The sequence below is a fragment of the Calonectris borealis genome, chromosome 1, assembly GCF_964195595.1.
Source record: "Calonectris borealis chromosome 1, bCalBor7.hap1.2, whole genome shotgun sequence".
Taxonomy (NCBI): Eukaryota; Metazoa; Chordata; class Aves; order Procellariiformes; family Procellariidae; genus Calonectris; species Calonectris borealis.
The window spans coordinates 56,134,634-56,159,398 of NC_134312.1; the positions used below are offsets into that span (position 1 = coordinate 56,134,634).

The window sequence follows — 24,765 nt, forward strand, 5'->3', positions numbered from 1 at the left end:
TTGGGGAGACAGCCTGGCATCAGCTCACATTCACAGCCACACAGGCCAAAGGCTCTCTCACAAGGGCCTCCAGGATGCTTTGTGCAGCTTCAGCTATACCGAGCAGCAGAAAGCAGCAAGAGAAGTGAGTCTTCCTCTTATCCCCTCTCCTTCCCCCTCAGAAGAAGATTTGAAACACTGAAGATCAGAAATGCTGAAGCGTCCCTGAACCACTTCCATTTGCCACCTGCATCTGTAGTTTCTTTCCCCATCTCTGGTGCAAGAAGGATTCTGGATTGCAGGTCATAGCACATCAAGCCAGTAAGGTATTGATGAAGCCAAACAACAGGTTTGTAAGCCACTAAATGATTGCATTTCAAGGATCAATATGAGCTGAGAGAGTCACTCCCAGAAGATGAAGCTCAACACTAGCCACTAGAATTTAATCCCTTTTGGGACTGGCACAACACTGACCACCCAGACACAGCCCTGACTTGGAAACTGGGAAGATAAATTGTGCTCAGCGGTTAACAAAGCAGGGACAGGCAGGTCTGGCTACGCATTCAACACAGTTGACCGTCCATACAAGTCCCGTGCTGTAAGACCTTAGCAGGGGCAGCACACCCATGAAGCAACAGGTGCAGACTTGGTCTGGTTTGGCCTTTTGGAAGGCGTCTTCCCTCAGCATTAGAAAACAAACCCTTACCTCTCTGCCCAGATGCAAACATGTCCTTAATGTGATTTTATCATCTGCGAGTAGGTGCACTGACTCCCAAAGTACATACTCTGCTGGGCATAACTGCAAGAGCAGAGCTCACAACTCATGACATGCTGTTTAACTCCGTATCAAGAGAGGGAGAGAGGCCTGGGTAGATACTTCAAAAGGAAACATTATCCCCTTGTGTTGGCATTAGAAAGTGCTTCCCTCTACGTTGTAATTCCAACATCAGCTGACAACTCCAGCTTAGCTCTCTTGTCGGACTGCAAAGCATCAAATACAATGACAGCTGCCCACATTCGTATGAGCTTGCTAATATTGAACACTTACTTGCCAATAATAGGTTTGGATTGTGACTGTTCCACTACTGATCATTTTAGTACCAAAAAGGCAGTTTACAACATGGGAGCTGTGTCTCCCACCGTCAGCCTTCCCTTGAGAAAGGCCTTAAAATGTGTATTTCTCTGTCCTGAAGAGGAAAGTGATTTGGATCGGGAGGGCTGACTATGCACTTTTTCCCCCAGGATTTCTGCCCCTCTCTAACTCTCCAATGATTCGGGTCTCAGCCTTCAGCAACATGCTAGCTTCCAGTCTTGCTGGAGAAGTGCAGCAGGGAATAACTTGTGGACAATAACAAAAGAGCGACCAAGTCAGGCAGATTCCAGGCCAAAGCAAACCACTTTCCTCTGCTAATGAAGATTTTTTTTTTTTTTTAAGGTTTAGCCATTCCCTGGATCTGAACACTAGAGTGGTTCTAACCTCAGTACTGTAGCGATGCTGATAAAGTAAGAGGGACGCAACCAGCAGCCATCCAGAGCACAGCAAGGCATCCTCAGGTGATAGGTAAGCAGGTTCAGACGGAGGAGACCACAACCAGGTGCACTCCAAAACCTTCTGCAGGAGCTCTAGCAAGGACACATTGGAGAGCAGCACAGCCACTGCTGCATGGGAGAAACATAATCAGAGAGGCTGACGGGATGGCACAGGTTAAACGAGCTTGACAAGCGGAAGAGAAGTGCAGAGCACACCCCTACTGCAGTGAGGCAGCCCCAGCTGCCATGGCTCATCAGAGTAAGGCTGTCCAGCTATGCTGTATTCATCTCCCACAGCACAAGTGACTGCTTGGCCAGCTAATAAGATGACCAGCGTTCAGCTAACACAGCTGGAAGGTTGGTTAGAGCTGTTCTCTATTATTGTTTAATTTTTTTGAACCATGGCAATACCAGGACATTTCAAACAAGGCACCAAAGAAAATGAAAAGAAAAATTTTCACAAAAGAAAAATACAGTGGTTCTGTCTCTCAGCAGCCAACTCCTGAATCATCAGAAGGCAGCAAAACCAAACCAAACCAAAACCAAAACCCTCAACCTAAAAAACCTCATCCCAAATACAAAATGGTCTTTGTTAACTGCATCTGGAAGGGGAAAAATCCACCTTACCTCCTGAGACAGTTAGAATACCGCCTCTGATGGCCAAGCTACAACCCCGCTGAGATTAACTTAGCAATCAATACAATCTTTCCTCACCTCTCTGTTGACTACAAGGTGTTGTCTGATGAAGGCTCCAGTACAGAAAATTCAAGGATGGCTGCAGGAGGTCAGTGTCCCTTGGCCTGCATTTCCCACAGAGATTACTGACTGGAAACAAAAGAACGTGCATAACACAGACACCAACATAACAGAGCACCTCAGCACAAGAAAGAAGTCAGTCAGCGGGGAGAGAATTCGGACATAAGTGACACAACCTGAAGTGAAAATAAACAGAGCATGGTACAGACAAAGCAATAGGCATCTACCCTAAAGTGTTTGCTTTAGACTGGACAGTGTAGTGGAGGATGATAATGGAGAGGGGGGAACAGAAAAGGGTATATTAAAGGGCATATATCACATTGGGCAGTAATGAATCCAACAGCAACGGACTATAAGTTACCCGTTTCCACAGAGTGAGTTTGATCCTAATACCAGGTCACCCATAAACAGCCATGTGCCTGTCTCAAATGGCGACCAGACTGGCGAATGGCATGGAGAGCTGTGCTCCTCCACTCTCACCAACTCTGCTCACACTAGGAATAAACGCGCCATGTTTGTTGTAAGCACCAAACACTTAGAAACAATGTTTAGCAAAAGTTTGGGAGGGAAATCCAGGACTGCAGGGCTCAGCAGAACTGTCATAGGAGATCTTTTGAAGAGCTTAAAGTCTGAGTAAACAATTTCTCAAAAAACACACATGAACACGCCTCCCCACACCCCTTCCATCTACGAGCTGGTTTCACGTAAGCCTCATCAGAGGAGTGCCCTGCACATCCACCCCTGAAGAACATAGCCTGGAGAGCCAAGCAGGGAATGAGGGGGGTGGCTGGGGCAGGGAGAGAGTTGTGTTGAAAAATACAGAGCAGAAAGCAGCAGAAGGAGCTTGTGACTCCTGGGAGCAGCTGAGCTGTGCTCTGAAATCACAGCAGCTAAAAAGGGCTGGTATAAAGAGGACATGCTTCTTCCACACCCCCAGTTCCCCTGGCTAATGAATGTCTGAGAAACACTGCTTCTTTACAAGGGCAACACAGGCAGCCCTGAGACATGGAACATTTCAAATTGAAGAGGATAGTCCTTCAAAGTCTTGCTGGAGAGATCAATTTATCAGAGCAGGGAAGAGATGAGAGGATGGATCAGCTGAACTTCCCTCTAGTATCTATTCTTTTTTCACAGCCTGCATAAACCTCCAATAGCCAAGTAAGAAGGGAGAAGTCACCGAGTAAGGATCACCAGACAAGAGAGCAGGGTCACGGTACAGTGAGTAAACAAACATAGCCTGCTCTTCTATGTCTCTGGGGTGGAGTGGGCAAGTCCTGCAGCTGGTTGGGACCCATATACTCTGGATTCACACTCCATTGAGAGCCCAGGTTCACTAGGCTGCTGGTCCCTGATGGCTGGTTCACAGGACACCCCTGTGGCCTGAACCCCACAGGAGTGTGTCAGCAAGTGTGGAGGGGGAAGGATGTGTCAGGAAGCACATCAGCAATACTGTCACGTGCCAAGTCAACAACAGTCACAGACCCTGAAATCACGTCACGGCCAGGAGAATACTTCGGCCACCTTGTGAAGTGTCAGACAACAAATGTATTGTGAAAGCAAGAGGCAGAGAACCTGGGTTTTGTTGACTGAACTGGTAACCAGGGCTCTTTACAATGCTCTGGCTATCAAAGTATTTCAAAGCAATCGTAAGTATAATGCAAGGTACACCTTTCTCTCAAAGGACAAAGAGCCAGCCCCTAATCATCTTATGGAACAACTAACAAACACAGATCAAAGCCCCCCAGGAGAAGATGGACGCACAGACTCACCCTGGTGAAGCAGCTTGAAGTCTGTGCTGTCCAGCTCCCTCACACCTTTGCTCCGCAGCTGCACCAGGAAGAGGAGGCTCAGCAAAACAGGCAGGTTCCTGTTAGCTAAGAAAGGCGCAGACAGCTTAGCTTGTCAGTGAACTCTAAACTGTTGTACCCTAAAGTGTGCCAAGAGTTGCTAATTTTCCAGCTCAGGAATGAGAATGGGTTAGGGGAGGAAGTATTCCCCCTTTACACACACATGCTGCCAATTTAATTCTCATCTCTACAGTCCCCTCTAGATCAGGGCCCCTTTCTGCCACTGTGGGTTGGCCTGAGTTACACGCTGGATCCTGCCAACACCGTTCTAGGAACAAGTAGAAAAGAGGGGGAAAAAGGAGGCTAGGGTCTTTTACACCCTTACTGAACCATGTAAGGGGCATGGTCACTACACATTCAAACTGACACCTCTAATAAGCTAGAAGTCATCAGCCCTTTGCAGACTGCCCTCTTCCCGTCTACTTGACCATCACTGGCAGCCCATGCTTTGACAGCAGCCCAGAATCTGAGAGCGCTTGGCTGCACAGCATTTGTTCTCCAGCATCTTGTGAGGCCGGAAAATGCTGTTCGTCCCATCCCACAGGGCAGAGCAGAGACAGTAGACGTGAAAGCTCCACACGGCAGGTCTGTACGCGAGGAGAATGGTGCTGCTCAGGCCTCTCCAGGGCAACCCCCTCCCTAGCATATTCACTCTTCTGCAGCACTGTAAACAGGTAAAGACTTTGCATTGTGTATAGCCATACCTAGAGCAAGCAATTATCACCTCCAGAAAATGTCTTCACAAAGGCTCAACAGCTTCCAGTTTTGAGGAGGAAACATTTATAGGATTCTTTAATGTTAACATATTCTGGATGGAGTCCCACTGTTGGGCCTTCTTGTTGTCTAAGAGCAGGCTACTGTTTGAACAGGGATGCAGATCCCCTGGACTTATCTGCTCCAGACCTTAAAGAGCTGCCTGTGTGCTGGGAGACAAGGAAGTTGTGTTTGACTTTCTGGATGGGGCTGCCAGTAATTCAGCTAACGAGTTCAAGATGCAGTATGAAGAAGAGGTGGGGACATTAAACACAGCAGAAGGGCTCTAATCTTGCAAAAGCCCCTCTAGCCTAGTGTCCTGTCTCCACCACCATCAGTTTGGAGGAATAGGTCTGACTTCCGCAACAGGAAACGGACAATCTACCTCCCCACAGCCCCTGGCACCCCTAGGTCAGTGCAGAAGGACACCACAACTCCAAATGTGCACAATTCCAAACAAGATCAGATCTGGCAGATGCCAACATTGCCTTCTTTATCCGTAACCTTATAGCCTCATGCTCTACCATGCTCCTGCTTTTAACCCCCCTATTCTCCAGCCTACGGATTTTGCTGGAGATAAGGCAAAAACACTTTCCCTCTTGTTGCTTCCATCCCAACTGCTGCACAGCAAAACATCCCAAACAGAGCAGGGCTGTTACAAGTATCAGTGGCACCCTCAGGAACAAGCAAAAGCTGTGCTGGACCCCTATCCCAGGGGAGCCAAGGACGTCCTAGCACTGCTCCCTTTTTCAGTTCAAGCTCACAGACTGCTTTGCACAGCACCATTCATGATAGGACAGCAGTCCCAACTCCACAGCCAGGGCTAGTAACGAAAACAGAGGGATTTCCCCCAGTCACAACCCTGCTAAATCTTTCAGAGATTTAATAGAATTATGAGATCTGGTGATACCACAGTTCCTGTTTGGAGATCAGTATCATGAATGATTCAAACAATCTCTGCTCCTGGTCCCTATGCCCTGGAAAGCGAGTGTACTCAGGCACACAAAGCTGTTTTGCATAGAGAAGAGGCAAAAAGGAGAATGTCTTTCAGTCACCAGTTGAGTCCCTGTTCAAGCTGGGAGATTTACCAGCACAGCTCTCCACTTGAACACTTACGACAGTATAAGAAAACCTTGTCTTGTTTTAACAATCACAGTTTGAAGCCAGAACAACCTAAATCAGAAAAAAACTCTCTCACTTCAAAACAAGAATCTCTAGAGAAGGAAACTAAATCAGCACAGTTCTGTCTATAAATTTCCTCATGCAGATAAGTACTGAAGCTACCTCAGCAGTTCAAAACCACTTTATCCCAGACTGCATCCCTTCAGCCACCTACCCTGCTAGTTGATCTTACAGCAAGACCAAGTCACAGAGGGGAGTCACCTTGTAAGGAGGCTGAACTGCTCTCTACCAGCAGCTGCTGCAGAATCTGTAGGAACTGACTCCGGAGGAGGTCACAGACAAGGACATCCTCATTTCTTTCGAGGAAGGTCCTTAGAGTCATCAACACCTTCCAAGCCACCTCCACAGAGCTTGAGCAGACCAGGTCCTGCGAGGGAAGAAGCACACACATTACCTTTCTGCCCTCATTAGGCAGAAGTCACTGCTATTTAATACCATTATGCTAATCTGGTGCCTTGGGAAACAGCCTAATAAAGCACCGTTCAGATTAAGTATGTCCTGCTTAAATAGAGAACTGAATAAAGCAGACGGACTCTCATCTGATAGGCACCTCTGAGTAATATCCCATTTAAAGAATGCATTTGGCTATGTAGCTCCCAACCAGCACACAAGTGTAGGGGTAACATATATTTAAGGTCAAGGTTTTAGACAAGTGAGATCCTAAAGCCAAGGCCCTGTTTCCAAGAGCACAGAGCCTCTGGCACTTCTGCTCTCCTTGTTGTTTTGAAAAATCAGGTTGCATATTAAAGATGCTTACCTAAAGTCAAGCTTATGAGTCAGTCCATAGTTACTCATTTTCAAAAGGCTGGCAGCCTTGTATCTGCAGTAGCAACATAACAGCTAAACTGCATCAAACGTACATAAACCAGACAAGCAATCACTCAATCACGGAAAATGGAAGTCATGTATACAGCATTCAGCCCACGAGCCTGCTTCTTGACTACAGAGCTCTGTCTGGAGTCTCAGAGCTGAATCCCACAGCTAGTAGCCTTAATTTGGGCATACTTCTGTTGTTAAGGTGTTTAACACTAAATTCACCTGCACAGCATGTACAGATGCAGTTCCATAAAGAACAGGCAGAAAATGCCTGGTAGTGCTGACATAATATGATCGTCTCAACATGTATTGTGTCAGCACTACCCTTCCTCTCCTCCCCCAGTAGTCCTGGCTACTGCATTGCAAATGGTACAGCTGAAAGAGGTAAACAGAAACCTGGTCTCAGCAACCAAGCCTACAGCCTGCCAGGACAGCCTACTGCCTTTTCCAGCTGCCTTCCCCTATCACACAGTAGTCATGCATCCAGACTGGGATGATGAAGAGGAAAAGGCTGTGGGACCTCCAAGGAAACCAGTTAAGGTAAGAACAGGCTGCCTGTGCCAGAAAAACCTTTCTAGTTCTGAGCCTGATTCCTGCCCATATCTGAGACCTTCAGGAATAAGGAGCAGGCAGCTGTCTGCACAATCGGCTCCGCTGACATATAGACCGGCTCCATGTGACATTCAGGCATGTAATCTAACGTCAGTCAGCCTATCTCCATTCTCTGAGAGAGCAGCTCAGATCTGGAGCACGGAGAAGGCAAGTGAGACAGTGTGTGATCACAACCGCATTCACCCCCAGATGAACACACACAGCACAAAACGGCACTAACCAAGGTACACAGCCTTCCTGGTCCTGGTAAATGCATCACTGTGTTAACATCTTCCTTCCTACTCAGGAGCTCAGGGTCTCAGATGAAGCCACTAACCATCTGTTCTATCTAATCCAGACAATTATTAAAAGCAGATAAGCAAATAAATCATCCTTGGAAGAACATTCATTTTTGTTTCACTGTACCATGCAGAGGCCTTTCCATTTTACTAGTGCATTCTCAGGCCGAGGTTATTCACCTCATAAGTTTTGTTTACATCTGACAGTGTATTTATCCCAGGATATTGCACTGTTTTATTAGCCCATCTAAATTCAGATTGATTATGCTCTTCCCCAACTGAAAGGTGAATTGTCAAAGCCTGTGATTTATTACAACTCACTTTAAAGACCAGGACAGAGCTAAATTAATTTATTTCTGCAAGAGCACAAGGCAAGACAGAAAAGAGAAAGCAGGAATGCTGTACCATTCAGGGAAGGAGCCACTGTTTCTCTTTTGCTTATTGATAGACCTGTGATGTATACATCTGCTTTAGTTTACGGATAGGTTCCAAAACTACCGCCAAAGGTAACAGCGTAGGCAAGTCTCATGGGACACTCCACCTCCTTAATTTGTACTGATATGTCAACTCATTGATCACTTTTACTAATGCTCTGCAATGGTATCAAATGCCTGGATGTTGCTACCTGCAGTATCACCCTAACTGTGAAAGAACTGCCCTACATGAGAGCCCTCCTGTCAGTCATTTCAGTAACCTGGAATATTAAAATTTACTTCATAGCCTCTTAGTTCAGAACAAATACATGCCGGCCTGTAATGCCCGATGGGTGCCCACTCAGAATCAAACCTTGCTTCTCCACTGTCTGCTGACATGAGTTTCTATTCTCATGATACACAGTTTTAATTTCTCTAACAGGCTGGAGAAGAAACATCACAGCTCTTAGCTTTTGCCTTTACAGGCAAATCTCAGGTTCTTGTGTGGAAATGTTAGCAAGTATTTACTATGTGACTGGCTGAACAGTCATGGGACAAGTGGCCACTGATGGGGAGGGGTGACAGGGCAGGTGGGAGAGGTGGAAGTGAGAGAAGGCCTCTGAACCGCCACCAGGACCTGGATTCTGTCATGATTACATAGGTTAACAGAGCTCATCACACCAGCTAAAGGCAAACACACTACTTCAAGGCCCCTTTCTCCCCTGCACTGATTAATTTTCCCTATCCCAAGATTTTATCTTTTAAGAGCAATAAAACGTGCTATTTGCAGTCCTGAAAATTCAAGAGTACTGCAAAAATCTCTGACAAGACTCCCCAGTTAAAAACAAACAAAATTAAAACCCCAAGCAAACAGAAAGCCATGCCCTCAAGACCTGTTCTCTGCATGCTGCTTTTTCAAAGTTCTTTGTTCCTCATACCCTTCTCATCTATCAGTAGTAAGCCATTGCTCTGAAATTAGCAAAACAGCTTCTTGAAAGGCTGCCACAGAAGAATCTAGAGTACCCAGCTGTGTATCTGGATAGAGAAAGGAATGGAGTTTTTCATGGCATACATTAGCAGCACCCTTCAGATCCTTTCCTAGCCAACTCTCAAAAGATCCCTTTCTATCACAGTGGATGGATGACAGAGAAAGAGCTAACACACGTACACAGTCCCATTTTCCGTATCAGGCTTCCCTGGGAGGTGGAAGTCTGTGTATACACACATGGGCCCTTCTAGCAGAATCCTTGGCCTCATAACAGCACTAAGAGCTTTAAGAACCAAAAAGCCCCCTAAATCAGGGCCAGGAGAGCAGCCTGTCCTTCTGAAAGTCACGTACCAGTAAAATAAGTAAAATGCTGGAATTGCTCTTCAGAATGGGAAGTAATGGGTTAGCACTGTTCAGCAGATCAGACACGCCCAAACCAGCTTCTTCAGTCTCAGTTTGCCTGCAGTCTCCCCAGGAAAACCAGAGTTGGAGGACTTGGTGTCCAAATCTCCCCATAAGTTCAGGGTAGTGCAGGAAGAATTTCAGCAGGAGAGGACAATGGACGTAGACCAAGCTCAGATCTGGAAGATTGTCCAGGATCCTCCTTATGGTACACAACGACCTCTGGTAAGTGTGTGGGAGGGAAAGGGGGGGGGGCAGAGAGAACAAAATAATTACTAGATACTGAATATCAAAAAGCTGAAACGATGAGAGTTTACTGTGAGAAACAGTCACACTGCCTTTTAAGTAGACAATCAAATATATCAGTTAAACATCATTTTGTGAAGCCCATTTGCATCACAAAGGCTAAGAAACTTGTAGGCTTTATACAGTGCTTAAAGCTATGCAGCAGCAAAGAGCCTTATGGCAACACTAGAAAGCCTGCTGCAGAGGCTGTAGATGTGTTCAGGAGACTGAAGCTATGAAATTTATTATATTCCGTATGTGAATTCACAGCCTATCCAACGCATTTACACTTCCCACACATACACAAGTTTATTCAGTCAAATCTATATTCCCTAGTGGCTTTTCACAGTTAACTTTCCAGAGTGTAGATGCACTGCACACTCTTCACTCATTCACCGCTCACCATCTATGTCAAAATACTTTCTGCAAGAGGGTTGATGGGAGTGGGGAGAAACCTTAGTTTCAACAAAAAGGGTCCAAGAAGTAGGAGTGAAATCTTCTTTTACCAAGTCCAGGGCTTTGCCTTTGTCCTGACAGACAGCAAGGAGGTAAAGTGCAGCTCTGAGTATATATGGAGGGGGACAGTCTCCACGGTCCTGTGCTGATAGGAGGAAATTTCTTATGGCTAAAAATAATTCTGCTTCTGGGACAAACCTGCATTCAAGGAGATTGGAGTGGAAACAATAACAGTAGACATGCCTTACCCACCAATACATGGTATGTAATGGCCACAAAACTACTTGCCTTGTATACTCTTGGCTCACCTGTCTCCAAGGGTGTAGGCAAAGTATAAGAGTAGTATGAAGCAGTGTTGGTGGCTGCAAAGAGACTGATCCAAAGAGAACGGCTCAGGGGTTTCAGCCAGGAGGAGAAGGCTTTCAGCAACGGTGTAGTTTAATTGAGGCAGACCCTTCTGCAGGAGGTCAGACATCTCTTGCTCTAGAAATAAAACTAACATGAGCAGGCAGGCAGTGATGAGGAACGTCTATGACAAAGCAGAGTGGAACAGGGGGATGGAAGCACCTGCCTGCCCTAACTCAAGCACATTAAATTAGGGAAGCTCCTGCGGTAAGAAATATCAAAGCCAACCTACTACCCCACAGTGTGCATACAGCAGGTGCACCTCTATGATTTGGCATGAACAGAGGTGTGAGACCTGACTTAATGGAGCTGGCTTTGAGGATGAAAAGACACTTCTGTTTGAGGTTCCCAGCTCTTTGCTGATGCTGCCTGTATGGTGACCAACCACTGCCAGTGGGAAAAGTGGCTTTTGTGATGTGGAAACTTTAATCGCATTTATTTGGGACTTAACTATTATGGAAAGTTACAGTATAGACAGGAAAGCTTTATAGAGTATGCCAGAGGAAAAAATGACCTTAATCTGCAGATATGGGTGACTATGTGGCAAGTAATATTGTTTCAATTAAGCCATGCATAGTTGTGCTAATAAATGTCACCATGTAAACAAAACCATAGGCACATGAAAAACATTCTTTCATGCAGCATTCCAAACTCTTCAAAAGGCATTCTCTGAGTGTTATCTCCTTGCTGGACCAGCATAAAAAAAAACTGGGGGAAAAAAAAAAACCCTCTAAATAGAGCTTATGTGTGTCCTCCCTTCCCTCCTCATTTGTCTTTTTTTATTATTATTTTTGCATCTATTGCCTAAATAGAGGGTGGCAGGGCCTCACGCTAAATGAAGCAATTTGTCTCGTTCCCCAAACTTGCCCTCCTGAGAAGAAGTTCTCTCCTTCTCTGTGGCAGAGTAAAGGCTCAGGCACAAGCTGAAGAGGAAGCTGGAACAGGCCTGATTCAAGGCAGGGTTACTGTGAAGAAGAGCAGAAAGATACAGTGAAGAAGGCTAGAAACATCCTCTTCATACTTCTAATATCACACGCTGTCTGCCAGAACCTCAGTTTACTGAATGATCACATACAAGCATCTGCCCCATCACAACGAGACTCCAGGAGCCAACCTGGGCTTCCAGGGAAAGCAGGAGTTCCCAAAGGACAGTCAGCTCACAGATGTGGCGGGTGTGCATAGTGACGACAGGTGAACGTGTTCACATACTTGGGACAATATGAATACAGTGGGGTACTCTCACAATCATCATACCTGGTATACACAGGGAGTCCTGTAAGGGACTGCAGAGAATGGGAGGTGTTTGAGGGTGGCTCCTGATACCTGATTCCACTGGACATCCAAACATCAGCAAGGAGATTTTGTAACAATGGCATTTCCAGGGATGAACAATGAAGAATGTCAAAACATTAACTAAAAGGGTGGCAATCACTCTATTTCCAGGCATTTCTCTCTCTCCAATGATTTCCTTGCAGAATAGGACATAACCAAACATCTTTGCACTGTAACACACCATCCTTGGTGCCCCACACTACTGTATTCAGAGGCCTAGATCACTCCCTCCCCGCCCTCGCCATTTACAGGTACAAACATCCCCACTCTAAGTTCCACAGTGGTAACCTGGACTAGGGGTGCTGTGTATTTTATTTACTCTTTTAATGAGATGCAGTCACAGGGAAGAGGAGCTAAAACATTTCTGCAGACCCACAGAGAGTCTCTCCAAGTGCTCCTCAACCCAGAAATCATAGCCTCTGCTACAGAAGACCCTTTACAATGTCTGCTGTTGAAGTCTTCCTCCTCCCTCCCATTTCTTACACATTATCACATGAGGAACAAAGATAGTGGTAATTTGTGCCTAAGAAACCAGAGCTCAGATGGAACTGATGCTACTGTTACTTCTTTCCAAAACACCCACTGATTTGACTACTCCAAAGTCAGGCAGCTTTATCTCTATCTGCGCAGCTCACGATGAAGCACAAAATTCTCACAACGCTGTGTAAATCTACCCGCCCCCTACTCGACTGCTTCTCCCTTCTCCCACATCCAGCTTTTCCATTGTCAGTTACCATTTACAATTTGCAATAAGATAAACCACTCCTGAGTCTTTCAGCCTCCCATCCTGCCTAATCAGGTGTGTTAGGTAAGGCATGATCTGCTTTCCCATCTGGAAATTTTTGACTCGCTCACAATACACACATCACAATACCTTTGTACAGAGCAAAATCTGGCCTTCAGCTCCAGTGTCAGTCGGATGAAGGAGGATGATGCTAGACAGAAAGCAAGACAAAAATGTTGAAGGAGCACAGAACGTGTACGATAAGGGAAAAGAGTAGGCAGGTCCCATAACCATCCCCACACATCTCCACGCAAAGCTGGTGAACAGAGCAGGCCACCTCACTAAGAATACATTTGTTAGGCTTTCTCTCCCAAAGCAAACTACTCCAAGTTTGTTTTGGAGGGGACTGAGATTCATTTGTTTTCTCAAGAGAAGAGAAGATCTGCCAGCTTCATGTGTTCAGAACAGAGGAATTCTCTACATCACCTCTCTGATGTGCGAAGAGTAGGGAATATACAGAATAAATACGATTTCTACATAGTAAAATCCCACCAACAATTCCAGCATAATCCCTGTCTACAGGAACAGCCAATTCTGAATATTCCAGAGGAAAGGGTAAAGCTGACACAACTTACTTATCTAAAATAAAATCTGTCCCATCATCATTGCTAAAGCAAATAACTTTTTCATCCTGCTGAACATGACTGCGCACTCTACTCTTACTCATATAAACATGTAATATAATCCTCCACAAAGTCTCGTTAAGCTCATTGCCTCAGTAATATGCAGTAGCAGCAAGTTCCATCAGTTAAGTTAAGAGCACAGAGAACATGATCCCACACTACACTACCCCCATACCCAGCTTTTTGGAGAACTTATTCCGCATGTTTGGAACCACTGTAAAGAGGGTATTAAGTGTTGAGATGAAAACCTCCATCACTGATGGGCTGACAGCCCTTTCCAGGTAGTTCTGTGGAAAGAAGAGAAGATCAGGTGCGTGATATGCAATAAACACTGAAAGCAGCAGCTTTCTTCCAGCCTCCTGCCCGTCCAGAAAGTTAGATTGCTAAATCCATACAAATGGAGTAACAGTTCTTCTACCAAAATGCCTGGCAGCAAGTACACAGGCTTACAGAGCACTTTGAAAGCAACTAACACTCCCCTCTGCCAATGTTATGAGCTGTGCTGCTAACTCTGCAAGACATGACATCAAACAAGAAACTTCTTCCTGATTCCAGCTGGCAACCAGTTAGGCCTTAATGCACAGTGACTGACATTACTGCCCATATTGCCCTGGAAGTAATTGCTCTTACAGGTCAGATAGCTAATTCTCCAGTGTGGCATACAACATAGAACATATGCTTAAGTGCAGCTGACTTCAGTAACACGTAACACCAGTGCTCCAGCATTTTATTGAGTAGTGGCAAACGCAGGCATTTAAGCTCTCTACAGAGTCCAGCCCTAAACTGTTTAGAACAGAACGACTCAACTCACTTTTGTAGAAGGTCACTGGACATTCAGTCCATTAACAGTCCATTAACTTTTACCCAAGTTCAATGAGGAAGAAACAGCACACAGACTCCAGTTTTGCCAAACTGGACATGCACTGTACCCTCCCTTCAGGCAGGAGAATAGCAATGCCACTGCAGCTGCCTACCAAGAGATTGGTTAAAAAAATACAAAACAAAACATCTCCAAGTTCCCAACAACTGCAAGAATCCATACACTTGAACCATTGGCAAAGCACAAGCAAAATTTACTCAACATTTAGAACCACAACCAGAGTCCCATTGTTTTGACAATTCTGCTCCAAGTGTCTTAGTGACAGGTCTGTACGGAGCACTAAAGCACACATGACTCTCCACGGCTGCTTTTTAAACCGTGTCCCTGGCCTTACTGAGGCACAATGCTTAGTACTGCCCTTACTGTGTAGACTGAGCAGCCTCCTCAATACCTTCTGGAAAGAAGCGTGAAAACAAAACTGCAGATGCAAAATACCACTGCTTTCTGAGACAAAAGCAAGTTTTGAAAAAGTGGCAGAAGAGGAAACAACAGTTCAGGCACTCTTCATTTTCTGCAACATCCAGAGCTGCCATGGACTAGACAACGTGGCAGGTAGGCTCTGGGGACTGCACAGTCTGAAGAAAGACACCGCCACCTACATGGAAGCTTTATGAATTTCTCCACCCTCTAAGACCATACAATCCCATTTTGCGTAACTGTATACTGCCACATTTGGCTCTAGAGAGGTGGTAAATGCCACAGCTGTTCTTGGTTTATTCTACATCCTCTCTTTCCCCCAAAAAAACTTGCACAACCCACTCTCAGTGCTTGAAAGCACCTTTCCAGGTACCCAAGGAATAGACCAAGTTCAAAAGAAACCCTACCATAACCATGGGGATGCAGAGACTGTCACAAATCCTCAACAGGAACTCAGAGAAGTTGCTCAGTGTGTCCTTGCTCTTGGAGTTGGGGGCAGTGAAAGCGTTCTCCTGGGCCATGGGGTCACTCTGGAATTCCACTGCTAACCTACAAACACACAGCGGATACCAGGGGAAGGAGGAATCCTCCTCACTCTGTAAAGGAAGTCGGGAAATACTACATTTCCATCGCAACTTTCGCCATTAAGGACCCCACAAACACTTGATGGGCTGGAAACACAGGAATCTGGCAATCACACAGCGTTACCTCTTGAGTGAAGCTATTAAAAGTCAGCAGTGTTGCACAACAGTACAAGTTGGGAAAGGAAGACTTAGCTTCTGTGAAGAAGGTATCTGCTGTGGGAAGCCCTAGTGTGGCAAGACTAAAGGCTCCCAGCCAGGCCAGAGTGCCTGGAGCACAGTACAGCAAACCTCATGAAAATCAGCCAGGGGACCATTCAGCTGATCTAAAAACCATGACAGAACCCGAGTGCCCTGTAACACCACCCCAAGACACTGGGTCAGTGCAGACAAGGACACCTGCTTCTGACTGAATTATCTCAGCCAAACCAAATGCAAGTGATGCAAGGCAAAATAACTAAGTTGGCCAGACTTCCCTAACAACAGATCCGCTTTCATACTCCACCGTCTGCTGTGCAGCTAAGGGTGAGAGATAGCTCTCATCCAGAAAAACAGGACAAGTTGGTGCCTATAAACCCACTTGCAGTAAGAGGTCACAGACATGAGCAAATCCAAGGCCAGCATCTGAGGCAGATACACATTTGTTAAATGGTTAATCCCCTCCAGCAGTGAGACCACATACCCCAGAGCAGGGATATGGTTTCACACATACCTCCCAACCATTCTTACAACGTCACGAGTTTTGGCTAATTTTCAAGCAGTTCCTCAAAGGCCAAAGACATGAAATAAACTGGTAGATCCCAGGCAAATTTCTTGGCAGACACATACAGGGGTCACAAAATTTTCGCTATCACTACATCCCTCCTTCTTTTGTTTCACTGACAAGTGCCATGCATCGAACTCACCTGTGATATTTCATTGGTGGGGTTGGGTAGAGGAACTCAGTTGCAAGGACAGAAGGACGGACAGACATGGACACACACACCACCCACCCACCTCCCTGACTTGTTCTCACCTGCAAGCATTTCTGAAACTTTCCAGGGTGTTGAGCAAGAACTGGCCCTGTTTCTGAGGAACTCTGCTGAGATTTCTGTTTGCCGGGTGACTCTGAGACACTGAGAATAGGAGATCACCCTGTTAAAGGAGAGAAGTGTTTAAAATCTTATGTTCACTGTTGGAAAAAATAGCTTTATTCTCTGATACCAGCAGCAGGAGGAAGAACAGATTTCCCTTCACTCACTTCTTTCACATAACTGGTTTTTCATCATTGTGCTTTCCCCCAGGAGGGTAGAGTTAGAGAGCTTCTGTGCTCTTCCTAGGGAGGACAGAGTTACAGAGCTACTAGTTCTGCACTGCCCTGTCTTTACAGTCTGTATTGCCATGGTTTGGACTAATCTGAGTTTTAAACAGCTCAGCTAATAGACCTTCAAACCGTTCTGGGAAAGCACGGTATTTTTTTAAATTTTCTTTCTTCCAATTACTCTTCAGACAATGCTGAACAGTTCCTCTCCTTGCTCAGCACTGAAATCTTAGAAGTTCTCTACTTTGGCTCAGATTTATAAGCAACTATCCATGTACTAGCTGTTGTTCCCACACAGCATCCTATTGAGTGCAGCCAGACGCCAACTGCAGCGTTAGGGTCAGAGTTAATCATTTACCCAAACGGGGAACCACTTGGAACTCAAAATCTGCCTTTAAGCCTTAAGCTGTTGTGGTGGTCTTCTCCACATACTACCAGACGAGGGCACGGCGACACATTGATGCCTGGCAGTTGAGAACTCCTTCTCCATTTGATGCTGAGATACCTTAGTATAGGTACAATCATTTCCCCTTTTCTCCCATTAAAGACAGCCTGGATGTCCTTACTATCTGCCTAATTTCCCTCCTGTGAAGCTCCTTATTCTGAATGGGACACCAAGCTCTGTGTGTGTGCCAACAGACTGACCACTATCTGCCTATGGGGCAGAAAGCAGTTTGGCCTTCTCCAGGCAGAGAAGACAGACATCTGATACCACAGAACTTGGGCCTAAAGACAGTTCAGCAGGCATTTGAAGCTCTGGTACTCCAGCAAGATGCTCTTGCCACTACAGACATGCAATCTAAACCTACATGGCTCTAAGACTAGAGCAAGAAGGCTCAGCCCTTGTCTTTTCACTAGCCATCTGTAATGGGGGTTCTCCTCAGAAGTGCATAGGTCCCAGCAGCACATCACACTACACATTGCAGGAACAGGAAATGATTTGCAGTTCAGAGAGTGGCTAACAGCTCCCTTGCTGAGGCATCAGAGTGCATATTTGATGACCCTCTTGGTCTGAAGGCACAGCAAGAGATGTTCATTGCCAAAAAAATAGATTGACCGATGCAGCCTACAAGGTGGGGGCCTGAAGAAGGGGAAGTTCAAATGACCTTGGAGTACTGGACACATAAAGAGAGCAGCGTGCTCAAGTGGTGCCCCACAAATCTTCATTAATTTAGAAAGACAACATTCAGCAGCATCCATCTTCAGGTACTTCAAAGACAAAGATTGGTACCATCTCAAGGCATGAGAATCGAAAGAAACACCAGGGAACCCAAGAGCCGTAAGGTAAGGGGACGGAACGTATATACAACATCCGCATAGTGTGCTAGGAGGATCATCCTTGTCCTGCTTGGTTCTACCAACAAGCAACAACAACTTTTGACTTACTGCATGCCTCTTGCTACTCTGTGGTGGGGAAAGGTCAGCACATCGCTTCAGCACTGCCTCCAGCAGCTTCTGCAGCTCTTCGTATGGGACCGGAGGGGAGCTCAGATGGTCCTTCCTGAACAAGCGGAGAGAAAGACAGCATGCACATTCCCTGCTAGGGACATTCCACCTGGGAAGGCAACACCAGCAGAAATAACTGCTCTTCTGACAGCAATATGCCATGGCCACTTCTCTGTAGCACAGCACACTAAGGTCACAGTATCTGAACAGTGCCTTCATCCAGATGTGAGCCCAAACACACCCTCACTGCATTCACTGTCTGCTCCCACTACAGTCAGGAAGCATATGACTGTACAGAGTCTTATGCTTGCTCTTTTCTATCCGGGTGGGGCCCAGAGTGACAAAGCCACAGCAGCCGCAGTACAAGCCTGCCTGGGACGCTAGGTCCTTGCTGCAGCGACTTGCTGCCTACCACAGCTTCATTGCCCTGGCAGCCTTCTGAGGCAGGTGGGAAGCTAGCTGTGCTGTACCCACGCCTGCCTCAGCCAGAAGTCCCACTGCAGAGCACACTCACCCACACAGCCACAGGGGAGCCGCAGAGACCAACACGGTATCAACAGATCTATCTGAAGAAAAGACTGCGAATATTTTCCTGCCTACCTCAGGAAAGCTGCCACAGCTCTCACAGCCTCCAGTACCACCTCCAGCACTGGGCAGTTCACTGTATCCATCAAAACATCAATGGCTTCTATACATACACCTCGGTTTGTGAATAATTTGATTTCCACTGGTTGCCTGCGAAGAGAAAATTGAATAAGCAAGGAGCATATTGTCAGAGTTAAGGAGCTGTAGTGCCCTCTCCTCATTTCACCAAATGGACAGCTAAGCCGTGTGGTTCCAGCCATGCTTTTCAGTATTCAGAGCCAGCTGCTCTCAAAGAGGTAGTCTCAAACTTGAGCAGGTGGAGGGTTTGCTACAAAGAGTGAACTTCAGCAGGTCTGGAGCCCTACTATGATGAAAAACCCCACAGCCTGGATAACTGTGTGACTACACCAGCAAACATTGACATGAAAAGCACAAGAAGAACAGGCTTTGCAAAATACAGTGATCTCTCTGCCTAGGACTTTATGCCGAGGCCATCTGCTCTGGCATTTGTGGGTTCACCTGGCAATTCATATTTCTGAGTAAACAAGCAAACACCACCATCCTAGAACGAGGACGATGCCATGAGAATAGCTCCTCTCACAGTCCTATAGCACTTCTAATGCCAGATGGTGCCAGAAGGACAGGGACTTTCATGAACTTGAAAAGTAATCAGGAAAATAAACACAATCCAACTGTTTTGACAATTCTTGATAGTGAACATTTTGGTCGTCTGATCACCTTGTGGCCCAACACCTTTGAGCATTCAGCACGAGAGCATGGAGGGATGACAAGCCATTAATCCCATAATTGGACAGAGTTGTGTAAATGGCAGGCTGTGCTCATTTGGCTCCTGACAAGTCAGGTACAGTTGGGAGGGCGGGGGGAAGACAGGCAGCTACATGTGGACAAGAGGCACTAACAGCCTGCCAGAGGGCCTCTCCAAAGTGGATCAAGAAAAGCAGCACAGCATGACAGGAGCCAGACTTGGGAGCCAAAATCATTCCCTGTTATTCAGTTTTACACACATGCCTGACTAAAGCAACCCAGGAGCACATGCTCCCATGCACAAATGGGAAAGGAAAGTGAACTTCAGTAGAAATTACACTAGTAGCCCAGCTACAGGGCAAAAAGTGAACAGAGGCAGAACCACTCTTTTTAGTCACTCAGTGGGATGAGATCCAGCTTGGCAGTCACTTCACATTCTGCTGTGAGGGGGGCAAGGCAAGGAAAAGGTCTTGTGGAACTCGTGCACCACGAGCAGCCTCTGGCCCAAGCCATAAGTGATGTGCTGAACTTCCAAATTGTTTCTACTTATACCATAAATCTATTAATCCTGTATTTCCTTTCTTTAATCACTGACCTGAAGTAAAACACATCAGGAAAAAAAAAGTCTTCACTGATTCATGCAGGGAGGAAGGGATGGAGGAGTATTGCTGACTCATTCAAGAGGCACAAACCCACTCGCAATATGGTGCACTATGTCGTCTTCAGGGCCTGGGAGAAAAGTGTGAAGGACAGCACTCTTGTAGCTTCCTGCAGCCTCTTGTCTTTGGGCCCCAAACTGTGCTTGCCACTCTGGTTGTGCTGGGAGAGACAAGGGGCGCTCCAGGGAGAGCTACCCACCATTCCCGACATACTGCCAAGGGGAGCAGTACGTCCCGCTTGGACAACACCAGAGCGTGGGGCTCGCTTACACAAGAGAATCCAGCTGCAAGGAAAAACCAAGAGGAGAGGTTCCAGGATGAGACCCCTTTCCCCACTATGAGATAGTTTTAAATAAAACATCATTTCTAAAGCAAAGCTCAGAGAAACAGAATGGGTGTGCTAGAAAATGAGAGTAATTGCACAGAGTGTTCTCTTTGTTTTACAAGCATAAACGCTGTAATTAGTGTTTCCCACATCCTGGTTTCTCTTTTTGACAGATCCCACACTGGCATCATCACACTCTTCTAGCACTGCTGCTTTTCCTTCTCCTTTGTACACTGCCACTACAAAATTGACTATGACATTTCCAAAATTCAGCTCAAGGGCTCTCTTGGGGGAACTAAGCGGCAAAAACAAGACTCTGTCACTAGCATGACAGGACAGGAACAAGATCACAGAGGCAAGAACAGGGAGCACAGAAGAAAAACAAGCCATGTATGTTATTCCTTAGGAAAAAAGTGACAGAAGACATTAATATTTCAGCCTAGAATTTGTTTTTGCTGTTTGAATTTAGCTCAGATGATGATACAAGACTAGAAGCCATGGAATTTTGTCACAGAGGCACACTTAGCAGGAGCTGGCCTGCTCACATACGCCTGGACCTTCCTGGCCTTCCCCCCTGCTCTATCTACAGCTGAAAGGAGATTTCACCTCCCAGATTGGCAAGGAAGCAGGAAGAGGCAGATATACTGGTGGATGGGTGCGCAAAGAGGACAAGCTGGGAGGTTTGGAAATAACCGTCAGGCCCTTCTTCACAAGAATAAGGCAGATGTGTTCATTCAGCAACATCTTTCAAACACAAAGGCTCTGGGGGTGTAGATATTTGGTCTTGGACAAAAACCTTAAAAAGCAAAAGCACCACAGCCTCCATTTTGGGGCACGAAACTGCCTCTGAAAGCCTGATGGGGGTACTCCCTTACCGTTTCAGTATTTCAGTGAAGAGTAGGAGCCCTTGTTTGTGCAACTCCACATTGTTCAGCTGCAGGACATCTTGGAGACTCCTCACCAGAGATTCAATGCCTGCACATGTCCAAGAGAAGTCACAGAGAGGGCTTTTAACACCCCAAACTCCAGGAACGAAGGAAAATTAATTTTTAAAAGGAAGGAAGATTTCAACAATTATTCTTCTGAGCCACTGACAGAAACAACTGCCCAAAACTGCTGAGTGTTCACTCAGCTCCCTGATAATAGGCCCCAACCTCCACTGATGGAGGTAAGTCCAGAAGAACAGAAAAAATTTAGCCTTTCTTCCTAAAGCCACTCTTGGCACATCCACAGAAACACCTAATAGTAACTTAGGTAGTGTCAGTCATGATAACTGGTTATTATAACGAATGCATCAGGAACTCATTAGGACAGGGACACTAAATTCAAGCTATGTTGGACATCCCAAACATGTCTGATAGGTACTCATTTTCAGTCCTTTATCCATCCTGACTGGAAATTGCGATTGTGTGTAAAGCATTGAAATTCAGCTAGCGGCACAACAAATGCCCACAGTATTACTGCAGTCACTCTGTCAGAAAGGTTGATGACTCACCATAGACTGTGTGACACTTTGAGAAGAAAAGGCGCTCTTCAGTTAGGAGAAGCAGGCAGCAATACACTGACCAGATGAGAATTTCACTGTTGCACGAGAGACACTCAAATAGGAATTCTGCAAACACACACACACACACACAGAGAAGGTCACCCTGGTAAGAGGCAGCCTGCTCACAGCATGGCACAGCTGCTCCTAGAACAGAGCAGAGGAAGGAGAAGGAACAAGGAAGCATAGCAACAGCCACAGGGAGAACGGTTGTATTATGAAACGGCAGGAATGGAGAACGGAGTGGATGCTTGGGGGTATGCTAGTCTTCAAAACAAGGTGACTGGAGAGCAGAATCCCAGAGGCAGGCATCTTCCCAGCACAAACTCAGCAGGCAGGAGCTGAATTGTGGCTCTAGCCTTTGGCACAAATGAAAAGCCACAAAGCAAGCTTTACTACAGATGCAGTGATCTTTTTTTCTCCTCAGAACTTTCACATCTCCCAAAGAATTTGTAAAATGAAAGCATTTCTGTCATTTGGGATTACAGAGAAATAATAAACCACCTCCCAAAGCCGCATTCTAAAGCTAAATCCTAGACCAAATTCTGTCCAAACTTACAATATTTAGTGGGATAAGATGGAACCCCAGTCTGCTTAAGCTTGTATCTAAGGTCCGGTAAGAAGGACCTTGATCTCAAGGACTTGTGCAAATTCTTGCTGTGGAAATGCCATTTTGCTTGTTGACAGTTGCTTCTACACTTTCAGTTGAAAACTTACTCTCCCCTTCTATTCCTAAAATCACATTAGCCATCTTTGCTGGTATAAAATGGTCATCGCACACATTATGCCATCAGTGGATTTCATGGAGCCAGACTGATTCCTAAAACAGACAGCCAGGGAGTGCTTTGATACTGGGAGATAAATAATAAGATGCTACTGCATTTCTTCACCTGGGACATCCGCATGGATAAAAGCAGGAGCATATCTGCTGGGAGAGTGAACCAGCACTGCAGCCACACAGTGAGAACTTGCTGCCTGTAACATCTCATCTCTGGTCAACAAAAGCTGTTGGGAAACAAAAGTCAAAATGAGAGAGGAAGTCAACTATGCAGATATGAGTAGGAAACATTTTCCTCTACATTTTCCTCCTTCCTTTTAAATTTTAAAATTTAAAACATAAATGAAGATCTCTCTTTTGGCATGTGTTTCACAGATTAAACTTGCAAAGGCAAGATAAAACACTGGACCAAATACCCTAAAAAAAATGCAAAATGAGAACCACAACAGAGAAGATTATGAGTAAGAATAGCTCTGCCCCCATGCTTAGTCATGCTGGCACTACAAGTGCTGTACCAGACCTCAAGTGTGAGTGAGTAAAATCAGCTGAGGCCAGGAGTAAAATTTCCCCCCTCCAGGATGCAGGAATGAACAATGAGGTCATCTGTGGGGATGTCCCCATTTCCCACTGCAGTTTCTATTGCTGGTGTTGGCAACAGCATACTCAAGTGCCTCAGATAAAGATTCAATACAGGTCAGCAAATTCTTTACGTCTACCGACAATTCACTACTACTTCAGCAATCACCTTTTTGAGAACAAGTGGCAGTGGATTTTCCCCTTCTAAAAAGTCAGGGTTTTCAGACTCCTGCTCTGTCTTTGAATTATTCATAAGAATGGATACAAAATGGTCAGATTTCAGCAGCTCCTTTAGCAAACCTGCAAAAGGGGGAGAAAGAATGAACACCATTCTGGGCATAGCAAGGATTGTATTAACACCTAAGACTTGTTGCCAACTTCCTCCCCTTTCCTGCACTCCTAACAAAGGCCCTCACCTCCAGATCAGGGAGCTTCTTCCCACTGTGTCCCCAGATACTGCTATGAGCCCCATGTCTTGCAACCCCTTGTTGCTGATGCTTTTTGCTGGGTCTGATCTGTTCCCTGTTCCTCCTCAGAGACGTGCATGTGCACTGGTACATGATCTCAGGAGCACTCTACTTGCATCGTCTTCTGTGCTCCAGTACCCACCCCTTAAACTGTTTCTTGGGAGAGCTCTTGACCTGCATTTTTCTCCAAGCTACAGTCAGTGACCCAACAATAACTAGACATTTTCCCTGGAATAATTCCTAGAGAACTGGCATTTAACTTCCCCTTCTACTTTCACAGGCTCTTTGAAACAGCTGTGTTTAGCTAAAGGATATACGCACACACAAAAAAGCCCTCAGTATAGAAGTCTAGAGCACTGCTACAGGTATTGATGCAAATCATCAGTACGTGTCAGTACAAATTCACAAGAGGTATCGTCTGAGCTATAGAATTCTGCTTTCAAAGGAATCATCATCCATTTCTAGTAGCTAAGTAGATGATCTGAGGAGCAATCCAATTCCTGCTTACCTCCTACAAGAAACAGGAATTCCCTGGATGGTTTACAAACAAGCAATGTCAGAAAGGCTGAAATTGTGCTCCCCAGCAACAGTTGATACGTGCAGTTGGAAGCATAAATGCAAGAGAGCGCCACTTCTACATTAGCTTTCTAACATGATGCCCCACATCTGAAGACCGTATTTGTTAGACTCCATCCCACTGCTCTCCAAAACCCACCTGTCCGTGCATAGTGTTTGCATTCGGACACGTTGAGGGATGGTCTGTTCCTAGGATGAAACATCAAATTGAGACAGGCCAGGCCATGCCACAGTGCGAGCTCTGAAGAGACTCTGAAGATTAGTCAGTGCTAGGCAAATGTGGGGCTCGAGGGGCAATGGCGGGCTGGGGGAGCTCAGCAGCAGGTCTGGGCCATTTGATTGCTATGGAGTAGCAGAAAAGATTGACTGCTTCAGCCAAGCAGCAAAAAGCTCCTCTAGGGAACAACCCACATTAGAACATCTAAA

General features: G+C 45.9%; 1 protein-coding gene across 2 annotated transcripts in view; it reads right to left on the reverse strand.

The window, feature by feature from the left end:
• MEI1 (meiotic double-stranded break formation protein 1) overlaps nt 1-24,765 on the reverse strand; it is a 38,884-nt gene that overhangs the window by 7,522 nt on the left and 6,597 nt on the right. For both annotated transcript variants that reach the window (XM_075153885.1, XM_075153893.1), the window contains 18 exons: nt 23,466-23,596; nt 22,833-22,947; nt 21,895-22,011; nt 21,275-21,374; nt 18,666-18,800; nt 18,006-18,120; nt 16,335-16,453; nt 15,146-15,287; nt 13,617-13,728; nt 12,909-12,969; nt 11,570-11,667; nt 10,606-10,780; nt 10,348-10,495; nt 9,506-9,778; nt 6,249-6,414; nt 4,035-4,139; nt 2,224-2,334; nt 1,457-1,638 (listed from right to left, as the gene is read on the reverse strand). In XM_075153885.1, the coding sequence (XP_075009986.1) occupies nt 1,457-1,638; nt 2,224-2,334; nt 4,035-4,139; nt 6,249-6,414; nt 9,506-9,778; nt 10,348-10,495; nt 10,606-10,780; nt 11,570-11,667; nt 12,909-12,969; nt 13,617-13,728; nt 15,146-15,287; nt 16,335-16,453; nt 18,006-18,120; nt 18,666-18,800; nt 21,275-21,374; nt 21,895-22,011; nt 22,833-22,947; nt 23,466-23,596 (2,405 nt within the window). The remainder of the gene's footprint in view (nt 1-1,456; nt 1,639-2,223; nt 2,335-4,034; nt 4,140-6,248; nt 6,415-9,505; nt 9,779-10,347; nt 10,496-10,605; nt 10,781-11,569; nt 11,668-12,908; nt 12,970-13,616; nt 13,729-15,145; nt 15,288-16,334; nt 16,454-18,005; nt 18,121-18,665; nt 18,801-21,274; nt 21,375-21,894; nt 22,012-22,832; nt 22,948-23,465; nt 23,597-24,765) is intronic.